The sequence below is a fragment of the Sceloporus undulatus genome, chromosome 4 (genome assembly GCF_019175285.1).
Source record: "Sceloporus undulatus isolate JIND9_A2432 ecotype Alabama chromosome 4, SceUnd_v1.1, whole genome shotgun sequence".
In the NCBI taxonomy this organism is placed as follows: Eukaryota; Metazoa; Chordata; class Lepidosauria; order Squamata; family Phrynosomatidae; genus Sceloporus; species Sceloporus undulatus.
The window spans coordinates 45,109,308-45,121,508 of NC_056525.1; the positions used below are offsets into that span (position 1 = coordinate 45,109,308).

Consider the following 12,201-nt stretch of genomic DNA (forward strand, 5'->3'; position numbering starts at 1 on the left):
CCATCTTCCTGTGCATAACCCTAGTGGCACATACTTTTGAATAAAGATAGTATTCTGTTGTTAATACATTATTTTTTTCTGTAATTATTTTCTTCATTTTAATATGAATTCTACATGGTTGCCCTCAAAGTAGTGAGCAAACACAAGGTTCTCCTATTCACACACCACTCATGTAAAGTCCTGTTTTTATTACTATAAGTTTTTTCACTTTACATATCACATCTGTGCCATTTCAGCATATGTCCAATAACCCACTGATCTCTTTTAAATAGAATGAGAAACAACATGGCTAACGTTGCCCTATTTTGTTGCAAACATTCATTCATTTCTTCTTTGAAGGCTAACAAAGACATGGGAGGTTAACAAATGCATGGGAGGCAACAGCTAACCTTCCTTCCATTGTGTATGTACAGAATATTGAACTATTGCAACTGTAAAGAAGCCTTTGAAATTAATAAGCAAATGTCTACGTGGGTATAGAAAAACTTTGGAAAGAAAAGTGGAATGTTTGAGTACACATACTGCTGTGTATTTTCTCTTTACACAGTGATCCATGATTATTTTTCCAGCATAAAAAATAACTGAAAGAGTCAACGTATGTTGAAACAAATTAAAAGCACACTAACCTAAATCCTATTGTTAGTGCTATCTAAAGTAGAGTTACTGAATCTATTGGATTTACCTAAGTGTTGACACATTATTTAATGTCAATGGGTCTACTCTAGTTGGGACTAACAAACAGGATTTCAACCACCATGTGAAAACACAGCACATACTCACTTTTTCAGAGTAGAGTTCAAAATCATATACATCATATTCAAAAGAAAACTAAGATTTACTTTTAAATCTACAAAAGAATCGTTCCCTTATGCAATATTGGTTTTTAAGCATATGCTTGATTGAGAAAGAACATTTTTCAAGCTTTACCTAATATTTAAATTTCAGCAGAAATGATTGTTGCAGTGAATTAGTTTTTGCTTTTAACAGTAATTTACAAAACAAGACATACACAGCTGATGTGTTATGGAAAATGTTATGTTTTAGTAGACATACATAACATGCTTAAGCAACTATGGCAGACAAATAATTGTTCAAAAATACTATTGATTTAATGCTATCAATATGTTCACCAGTTTCAATACTCGGACTGCTCAAAATGGTCAAGACCTTCAAAATAAGTACAATGGTACTTGTTTTCTGAAGTAACAGCTAAATTTTAATTGTGATTACTTCAATCATCTTTTTTTCTTTCTTTTCTTTTTTTAGAAAAAGGCATAAAGGAAAAATCAAATAACAATTTGGTTTAGTGAACTGTTCAGCAAGATATGCTTTCTTCAACTGGTAGACAAAATTAATTCTTATGAAATGGACAAAAAAGACTCCTCTTTTTAAATTACAGTATTTTATGAAAAAGTCAAAATATAATTGAATGCAATAGAGATATACTCTCCATTTGAAAATAGTTAAATGTTTTCAACAAAAACAAGAGATATATGTAACAAAACATAGATTAAAAAAAAATAAATCACATAATATGGGATATACAAGATTAATGGAATTACCATAGTTTGCCAAAAAGTTGGTCCTCCGATCACTGCCAGTAAATGCATGATTATTATGAAGACTTGCACTTCAGTCACATCAATTCTGATTAGGTACAAAAAGCAAAATTACTTGAATCAGTTTTTAATCAGTTTGCAAGCATGGCAGCTCTCCTTTATCATGCACAAGATAAAACAAATTAGATAATGGAAGGGTAAATACCATGTTTTCCAGTGCACCCACACTGTACTGTAGCTTATTAACTACACAGCACAGAAAATGGAGCTAAAGTTAGGGGGCCATGACTTTAGACAGCCAAAGAGCAGATAGAGGACAAGTGCAAACAAAGCCACAGATGTTTTACATTTCTGCAGCAGTCAATCACCTGGCTGTAAAGGCAAGCTGTTTCTTTTTCAAATATACCAATAACTACTTCAGTCCACCAGATGACCGCCTAAAAGAAAATCTTTCAAAAAATTTCTGGATGCACTTGTATTTCCTTCCTTCTCACAGTATGGCTTTATAGCAATGTGGTTAAAAGGATCAGTTGGAACTTGTTTATCTCTTTCAACTAACCAATAGTTGGAGAACTGTAAATATTAAACCTTGCCCACCAAAAAAAGAATTTGGAATACTCCTTTCAATAAGCCCTCATCACAATCTTGTTCCCTTCATTTTGTGGTGCAATTCATACATGCTGACATAATGTTAACAACCTCTTTTATTAAACTTAACATACAGTATTAGAATCAGATTGGAGGGTATCCTCACAGATATGAATTTCCTCATTTCATGATTTACCTTAAACATACTGAAAACACTAACCAGTTTCCAGGCTGAACAGAATTTGAAATTAAAGGCTGAAATGAATTTGAAAACTTTGGTTAAGAGGGGCTTCCAATTAAAAACAGTGTAGATGTAGCATTGAATTATTGTTAAGGCAAAGAAGGGAAATTTGCACAATAGAAGGGAAGAGGGAGAGGGCATCAGCCTGCCAGCAGCTCTCAGTTTCTTAAGCAAGGTTTAGAGACTGGCAGTGTTGTACCAGCACTAAACTATAAGCACCATCATTTTCTGCTAAGACTAGTCTTCATCTACATTTGAAAGGCTATGTCTAATTTACTGTACTGGCTATTTTACACAGTGTTTGTAATGAGCAACAATATACTATGTACATGTATCAAACATGTGTTCACTACCACATGTATCATGCAGTTTCATGCTACAAGAAGCTATGGAGCAAACAGCTCCTGGTGAAGCAGGTGGGCATGCTGTAAAGTAGGGAAATTTATTCCAGGATACCCTTCCACTCTTTGCCAAAATTATCCCAAAATTATCAGTGACATCAAAGCTGGAAATGCCATCCATCTGGCATTTAGTAGAGGGAGAGTTGTCCATGTTTAAAATATTTCATTTCAAGAATTCTGCTTCACCTTTTGTTTATGGGGAGGGATGATGCTGGGTTTCAAAAAACTGGCAAAAAAAAATAAAATTTAGGAAAATTCCATTTGTGTTCATATTCCATATATAATTTATAGTGACAGAAAGAAAATCATTAATTGCTTCTATAGGCTTCCCCTTCCATAGGCATTACTATAGTTACTAGTCCATACCAGTATTTTCATTTTCACAACAGAAGCAAGAAAATTTATGAAGCAGACTTTAGTCCTAGAAATAAAACACTACAACCTTTATGTTGTTTATCCCTACATAACTTTCTACATAAAGAGTGAAGGCATTGAAACAAATTGAGAACATTTGCTTCAGTCTAAAGTCCATTTTTACTCCTAACATGAGTTACATATTTTAAAGAACTATGGTAGAAAGCAATTTCTTAAATCTGTGTTTGTCACTAATAAATTTAATTTGTTACCCAATCACTGGTTTAAAAAAAAAGATGTAGTTCATGCTGCTGCCACAACAGTCTGGGAGTTACCCACCAATTTAATGTGTAAATTACTGGTTCAGAAAGTTTAAATAGCAATGCCCATGATGGAAGAAATATATACAGTACATATGTGCTGTAACTTTTAAGAAGAATAAGCTATTATGTGCAAAAACCAATAACTTGTAGCATGCCACTAAGTGCAATGGCACTTCTGTTGGGTAACTAGACTGAGTAACTTCCTGCCATGAAAAAGACCACATTTCTCCAATTTATGAGTTGCATCAAGTGAAGAAAGAGGCAATGAAAACTTTGTCCAATTTCTGAACAAAAATTTCACTACACAAAGTGCCTTTACATCATGAAATGGACATCTTTTTAAGGTGATGGACAATTCCGCTTAAAGGCTACAACACATATATATTTATATATAGACGAACACTAAGAACAGAGAAAAACAGGATTAAGCAATCTTGCATAAATCACACTGTTAGAGAGAAAAATTAAGGCTTCAAAAATATTTGGAAAGATATATAGTAGGAAAAAAATATCAGAGGGTGCAAACAGGTTGAATTTGTATGATCATGTAAGTCATTACCATATGAAGTCTTTCAAAAATTTCAAAAACCTACCTTCAAGTAAATCAAGTACATGTCATCAGGAAAAACTCTATGATCATCCTTGCATTATCAGTTACATATGAAACAGGGAACTGGGTATACGAAATCATGAACTTATGTTACACACACACTCTCTTCCTTTATATTGTCTGTGACATATTATAATACATTTTACTATATTTTGTTTCCAGGTTTCTATAAAATAGTAGTTTATGCCTGATGGGATTAAATACACTAATTAAGATTAATTTTTATTAGTGTTTTCACAGAGGAAAAATATAATATTCAAGGGGAAATGTCAGGAAGCTTCCCAGACTTGGGCCTAGCTATGAAGCTGAGAGAGTCATAATATTAATCTTAAAGAAGTAGTGAGCACTGTAGTCAACCAAATTAGTCTCCAGTTTGGATTAAAATCTGAGGCTCAGAGGAATTCCTAATATGCATCCTCCCACCTACAAGCCCTCAATCCCAGAATGGCAGAAGGCCCTACCAGGAATCTCTTGCCCATGAAAAACTGTCAAATGTAGCCAGTTACAGGAGAGGTTTGAAAGTATTCTCTCCTTCCTGACTGATTTCAGCAGCTGTAACCATCACTTAAGGGCCAGCAGAGCCCACAAAATACACTTTTATCCCAAAGATATATGGCAGTCATCCATTTTCAAGCAATTTTCACAAGTACTAACTGATTATTATTTTAAAATCTATTAGACTGAGTTGTCATTTTAAAAAAATATGTATCTGCTTGAATGTCTATGGAAAATCTCTCCTAGGCACACAAGTAATTAGTTGACAAACCAAGATCTGGGAGACTTCCAATAGATCCCTGACTGATCCCTGGAGGCAACCAAATTCAGACTGGCTCATGTATGAAGCCTTCATTTCCTAATTTTGTATTCTTCATTTTCAAATGGTTCAACATTTTCACAGTTCCAATACAGTTCCAATCCCTATGAAACTGTCAACATGTCACTATCTCAATTTGCCTAAGGACCTGATTCAGTAACCTTTAATGGGCAAACTGTGGCACCGAGTGGACATCTCCATTTACTGTATTTTATCTCCACTACCTCAAATCTGTCATAAAAACATTTAGGAAAAATATGTCCTATCAAGTAGGCATTCTTTCATTTTGATGTCTATGGAGTAGTTCCACACAGCTAGGAAAATAGCAAAAATCCTAGCCTTGCTGAGAGAAAAAAAAATTCGAATAATTCAATGTACCAAATTCCTGGTCTTCTCTTTCTTGACAAAGATAATACCAAATTTAAAAATCTCAACACACTGATTTTAATAATGTGTATCAGAAAGTGCTTGATCTGTCTTCTGAAGTGGTTCCAGATAGCTGTTTTTATATTTAGGGAGATATCCCTGCCTGACCACCTCTCCTTCATTCAAGCCATAATGTACTCAGAGAAATACTACAAAAAATTGGTTGCTACAAATACACAAACATCCAGTATGCAACATAGTAGTACATTTGGGGTCTGTCTTAACAAAAATTGATACAAATATTTTCTGCACTCTAATTATATTGGGAAATCTTTCTGTGTGAAATTGTTTTATGTTCAAACACAGTATTAGCAGAAAAAGAAACTGAAGGAAAGTAACCTTACATAAGATCTTGAGAGATTTGGAAAGCCTCAATTGATTTGTTTTAATAACATTATGTTTAAATCAGAAACCTGAATTAGTATTTTACATGCTGGATATTTTTAGAATCTAGCATAAATGTGCCTTAAGGGGAAAAACATATCTATGCTGCATTCTATAAAACAATGAAAAATCCATGAGATTCAATTTCCTTTAACTGATATTTAGGTTGAGGAAAGTAGTACAGTAGAACTTTTGCTTATTAGGAAATTGCAATACTGTTACAAATTTTCTTAGGAAAGAACCCTATAGGCTTTCCTAAGTTCAAGGGCAAGGAATTCTAATGACTAGGAATATTTTTCTAATATCAATATATTCTAACATCAATATATCTCTATCTAGACATTCTTTTTTCTGGTGGAAAGGTTTCTAGCAAAATAGGAAGGAAATATTCCAAAGGTGGTTCCAACAAAATTAATCCAGACCTTATGAAAAGAGATGCTTCCAACACTCTGGGATTCTTCTCTTCAAAGAGGTGAAGTCAGTTCTGCATATTTTACAATAGCCAATAGGGAAGAAAACACCAGAGTTTCAAAACAAAGCTATGTATGTTTTTAGAACAGAGGGGTGAGGGGAGCTTCACAATCTGAGTTTTTATTTCCCTTTTAGGCATTGAGGACTGTGTTCATTGAAACAAATGTCTTGGAAAAATCATTAGGAAAACAATTGTCATTTTTTCAGTTACAGCGTGCATGACAAAGAGGTGCTGTCTCTACAGAATTCATGCCATTGTTCATCGGGTAACACTGATTTCTATCAGTTACCGTGTCATTCCAGAAACCAGGTCCCAGAGTTCCTGTGAGAAGATGAGTTATTATAATACAGAGTTCAGACTCTGTAACATCAAATCTAGGTATGAGGGAAAGAAACATTTAAAAAACACTTTAGTTAGCTTCAGCTTAATAGCACCATGCAAACAGATTTTCACTCAGAATTATGGACACGGACATCATAAAATCTCTTCTAAGATGTTACAGGTACAATTGTAATCACAGAAAGGAGTAAAAAGCAGCAATAATGGAGGGAATCTACATTCTACTGAAATAAGTTGCAGCTCTTATTGAGTTCAATGACTCTACACTATAATTAATACAATAAAAAGTATCCTAAAAGCAAAACATAAAAATGCATATATAGATTGCCAAACAAATCTCACGTAAATCCAAATTAAAGCTTTGCACTTTAAATTCCAGCCTTGAAATAACTTCATGCAAATATCATGAATAATCTACAGCAATAGTTCTGATTTATGCCTCTAGAAACAGGCAGATCATAAAGGGTCTAAAGTTGTAACTATATTTAGATATGTCACATGACTAAAATGATCAATAATTCTGAATTATAATAAATTATGATTAACATATGAAAAATATTTCACAATTATTCCCAGGATAAAACTACTATTATCAGAAAAAATATGCTTTACATGCAATTGTTCTAGTTACAATGTTCGGTGAAACTGAATGTTATTCTTTTAGTGTAATATTTTAACTGTACCATTTTATTACTTTACCAGTTTATTATCAATTAACAAGCATAATCTTAAAGTTATGTAACTTAAACTGCTCTCTAGCTTGCTTAACACATATCTCCAAAGAAACGGAACTGTAGAAAGAAAGCTTATGCAAAAAACCTGTATCAATTTTTCAAGCACTCAACTCTCTTTGAAATACCTATTTGTGGAACAAGCAATCATAGCATAAGGAGGCTATCCATCTAAGGCTGGGTAAGAACAGTGTGACCCTCCAGATGTTTCTGGACCACAACTCTCAAATGTTTTCCACCATCAATTATGTGTGTTAGGGCTGCTGGGACTTGCAGTCCAATAATATCTAGGAAGAGCTACATGATTTCTACCACAGTCATTATTATGCTTATGCCTTGTCAAATTTTCATATTCTTAAAAGAGAACATAGTGTATTAAAAAATACCATTTGTTTTAAGTTGACCTATAGATCTCTGGATATTTGCACTATATAGGTTCAATAAGGCTCTAAAACACCTGCTGAAAAAAACAGTTTCTTTGCATCAAGAAAACTGTCTAGTTTCAGGCTTAGCCAATGTTTTGGACACAGTGACTTTGTACCTAGGATTGCCTGAAAAACCATGCATAGAAGCCAGTTAGTTTTGAAAGCTATAAGGATCAGAAAATAGGCCACTGTTTTGAACACAGCAGTCCTTTAATTTATAATCTAAAAAGCTTTGAAACAATTAAAAAGACTCCTCTTAATGTTTAGCTGTTTAAGATGAAACAAAACTTTGTATCTTTGAGATGGGTATGCATGATGATTTGCACAAACAAATTTGATCAGTCAGTTGTTGTGCAGCTGAGGAAGAATAAACCTCTTTCTTTTTTTTAACCTACACTCGATTCCTGATGACTTTATGATATTTAAGAGCAGAAGATAAACAATGTATGAGTTAAATGAATATGTTTTTAAAGTAATATTAATACATACAATACATAACTATTGCAGTTTTTCAATCAGAAAACTGGATTTAAGTATTTCAGACTGTAGAAAGTTCAATTTTTGGCAAATGTAATTAATACATTTAGAAGAGCAATCATATGGATGTCTATTCAGAACTTAGTCTCACATATAAATTATAAGTGATTTTAATCTCAGGAACAGGTGTGGAGAATCTGATCCTCAAGACTGCAATTTCCACAATCTCTGACCACTGGCAATGCTAGGAAAACTTCTAGAGGAGGGGTGTGCAACTATCAGAGGTCAGGGGCCCACAGTGGCTTCCCAGGAGATCTTGAGGCTAACTGCCTGTTGCACTCCACGCAAAAAACAAACAAGCCTCCAAAGATTTTTTTTTCCAAACAAATTCCTGTAGAAGTTGTGAGGGCTTCTTTTGCCATGTTTTTGTTCCCCAAGCTGTTTTAGGCCCAGGAGAAGCCTGTTTTACAACAGAAAAAGACTTGGAGTTGGAAGTCACTTTTTGTTTATAAAAACTCCTCTCCTGACCCTAAAATGTAGTGGGAGAGACATGGCATAATGCCCTCATGCCCCCTAGAGGGCATCCATGTGCAAAAGCATGTTTAAAACAATTTAAAATATTTTGAAAGCAGGATGCGCGCAATCTAAAATGGTCAGGGAGGAATCACTTGCATCCCCAGGCTACACTTTGCCCAGTCCAGAACTAGAGGGTTGGGTCCTAACTGTGATCTATAATATTTACTTTCACAACATGTTTTCTACACACTGTTGCTCAGAATATAAATAAATAGGAGATCGTTTTGTAATTTTACTACTTGGGCTTCTAAAAACCTTTGAGATCGATGCTAGGCCTAATACAGATTTGCCCTCAAAACTGCATGGACACTGTTTAAATTAGAACGTGTTGTTAAATAGTTAGCATTAGCCACCTTGGTTGTCATTCTTGGTTGTATGATATGCACTGGAGTGCACCATCTGGGTACAGATTTGGATTCAGCATGTCAAAATACATCAAAGACATTCAAGCAAACATACAGAAATAATGACTAATAATGGAAGGAAGATGCTTAAATTATGGTATTTTTCCCCAGAAGAGAATAGGACAGACACCGATGAAAAGAAAGTCACTATTGCCAGGGACTGTATTCTCTAATTAAGCACTGACCAATCTGTCAGCTACATATATTGTGCTTCTCATCCCATTAGCTATAAAAGCCAACATAGCGGAGGCACTCATCATATGCCAAGATAAGGAACTCATAAATCAGCTAGAATGATAGTATTTTATTTCATATTTTTTTGAAAACTAGTTTGTAAGTATCAACTGCTAACCCACATAAGGGGGCTCATTTTAAGATCAAAAGGAAATAATTGCTCAGCACAGGATTTATCATCTGTTGTGCCAGCAAAATCCTGCTCTCCTCAGCATTTTGTATTGGCATTACTTTCTCAACCATCTGTTAGCATAACTCTAATATTCTAGTAGCACTATGATTCTCTTTGTAATAACCTCCATCTAGCAATAATGTATACAATTTTGGATTTTTACTAGTAATATTTTATTCACAGGTTTCTTATTCCACATTGCTTTTGCTTAAAACTTGCTTAAGTCTACAGGATTGTATCAGAGCCACTATGGAATAATGCTTGTAAAATACAACCATTCCGTTTGTCTTATTAAAACTGAAAAAGCAATTTTATGATACTGATTAACTACTACAAATTTATAATGTTTTTAATACTTCTTGCTGTTTACAAATCATCTGACTGTTTTAAAAATGATGAAATGAGAACACTGTGTCTAGCTGTATCATTACTGTCAGAATAATAACTATAGGATTATTTCAACACACAGGTAACAAATATATAAAGACATACTTATTGAATTAAGGACTTATGAAAGATGAGACAACATTAGTTCTTTATATTAGCTTGTTTACTTACATTCCAAAGCGTAATGTTCCAGAAACATAGGTCTGCCAGTGTGCACAGTAAAACATGAACGTCCCAGCAAAACAACAAAAGAACATCCAGTCAGGATTTGTTCCCAGTTGCACAGCAATACACGTTCCCAAAACCACAAAAACTGAAAACAAAAATCAGTAATTCAACATAGATTACAAAACCCAATTCACATAGATGAATAAATGCATTAACTAATTCATCATTACAGATATTCAACATCGTGCAATATGTAATTGCTACTCTCTTGTGTTTACTACCCTCTGACCTTGATGTACAGTGGTAACACAGATTGTTATGATCCAAGATCAATGTAAGATTTATACATAATATATATCATGAAAAAGCTAAAAGACCCAAAGTAGTACAGCTAGAAAAGCTTCTCAGTTCCTTTAAAATTCAAATTGACATGTATTTTAAAGATCAATATTACATCTATATTGAGTCTGAACTGTGTGGTTTCAATCCTATGCACACCTACCTAAGTATAAGTTTCACTAAATTCAGAGGGACTTACTTTCAAGTAGACATGTACAGGACTGTACCACTTGCAGGGGAAGGCAACCTCCTCAGAACAAATCTTGCCAAGAAAATCCCGTGATAGGGTCGCTATAAGTCGGAAATGACTTGAAGGCACACAAAAACAAGGTGAACCTATCATGGGAGTTTCTTGGCAGATTTAATCAGACATGGTTTACTACTGCACTCCTCTGAGGCTAAGAGAGTATGAATTGCCAAAGGTTACTCAGTGGGTTTCCAGCTGAGCAGGGATTTGAACCCTGGTCTACCACAGTCCCAGTTTAACACTAAATTACTACACCATGCTGGCTCTCACCACTAGTAACACTTCATAATCAATGATCCATGCTACCACAGCACTACCTCTTATCCAGCTCTAGTAGTCTAGTAACTGTACCAACATAATGGACAAAAGAAGAGGTATGGCTATAATATAGCACAGAAAGTTTCCTAGATAAGGTTAGAGTTTTATCACTTTACAAAAGTAAGCTGAGATGCAATGATATACAACCATCTGAAGATGAACCCACAATTTTAGAAAGTGAAGTGGAAGGTGCACTCAGAGGCATGAGGAATCATATTGAAAACATACTGTACATGCATAATGGAGTGCACAAAAGAATTTCAGAAGAAAATCAGCCTGTGCTTTATAGATTACCTTTGTGTGATTACCTTTATAGATTACCTTTGTGTGGATCATGAAAAAATATGGTCTGCCCCTAAACAAAGGGGTGCACCACAACATTTGATTGTCCTGACATGTAACCTGTACTTGGGAAAGATGCTATGTCAGGGCAGAAGACAGAGAAATTGAAAGGTTTCCAACTGGCAACGGATTCAGGCAAGCTGTCTTTATTGCCCTATCTGTTGAACTTGTATGCTGAATGTATTATATGCAAAATACTCTGAGGAAGGAGATGTGAAAATTAGAGAAAGGATCATGAATAATTTAAGATATGCAGATGCCATCATAGTAAACATTTGGATTTATTACTGAAGAAAACCAGAAAAAGAAGTGCAAAGGCAGGTTTACAGTCGTAATAAAACAACAACAACAAAAAACAACCAAAAATGACCAGAGATGATTTACACAACTTTAAATAATGATGACAATGAGATTTCCTATCTATCTTGGCTCAGTCATTAATCAAAATGGAGACTACAATAAAAAAAACAGAAGCCTAGGACTAGGAAAGGCAGCTATGAAGAAACTAGCCAAGATCCTGAAATAATATCATAGAATCATAGAATCATAGAATCGTAGAGTTGGAAGAGACCACTAGGGCCATCCAGTCCAACCCCTGCCATGCAGGAAATCCAATTCAAAGCATCCCTGACAGATGGCCATCCAGCCTCTGTTTAAAGACCTCCAAGGAAGGAGACTCTATCACCTTCCGAGGGAGTGCATTCCATTGTCGAACAGCCCTGTCAGGAAGTTCCTCCTAATGTTCAGATGAAATCTCTTTTCCTGTAGCTTGCATCCATTGTTCCGGGCCCTGTTTAAATATTTGAAGGGATGTCAATATTGAGGAGGGAGCAAGCTTGTTTTCTGCTGCTCCAGAGAACAGGACCCGGA

The 12,201-nt window shown here is 34.8% G+C and overlaps 1 protein-coding gene across 1 annotated transcript in view; it reads right to left on the reverse strand.

The window, feature by feature from the left end:
* The window catches only part of CEPT1 (choline/ethanolamine phosphotransferase 1), a 36,042-nt gene that overhangs the window by 5,412 nt on the left and 18,429 nt on the right, over window positions 1-12,201 (reverse strand). Inside the window, exons 4-7 of the mRNA XM_042464277.1 lie at window positions 10,089-10,230; window positions 6,462-6,546; window positions 6,123-6,178; window positions 1,563-1,647 (exon numbers count right to left, since the gene is read on the reverse strand). Coding sequence (XP_042320211.1) covers window positions 1,563-1,647; window positions 6,123-6,178; window positions 6,462-6,546; window positions 10,089-10,230 — 368 coding nt within the window. The remainder of the gene's footprint in view (window positions 1-1,562; window positions 1,648-6,122; window positions 6,179-6,461; window positions 6,547-10,088; window positions 10,231-12,201) is intronic.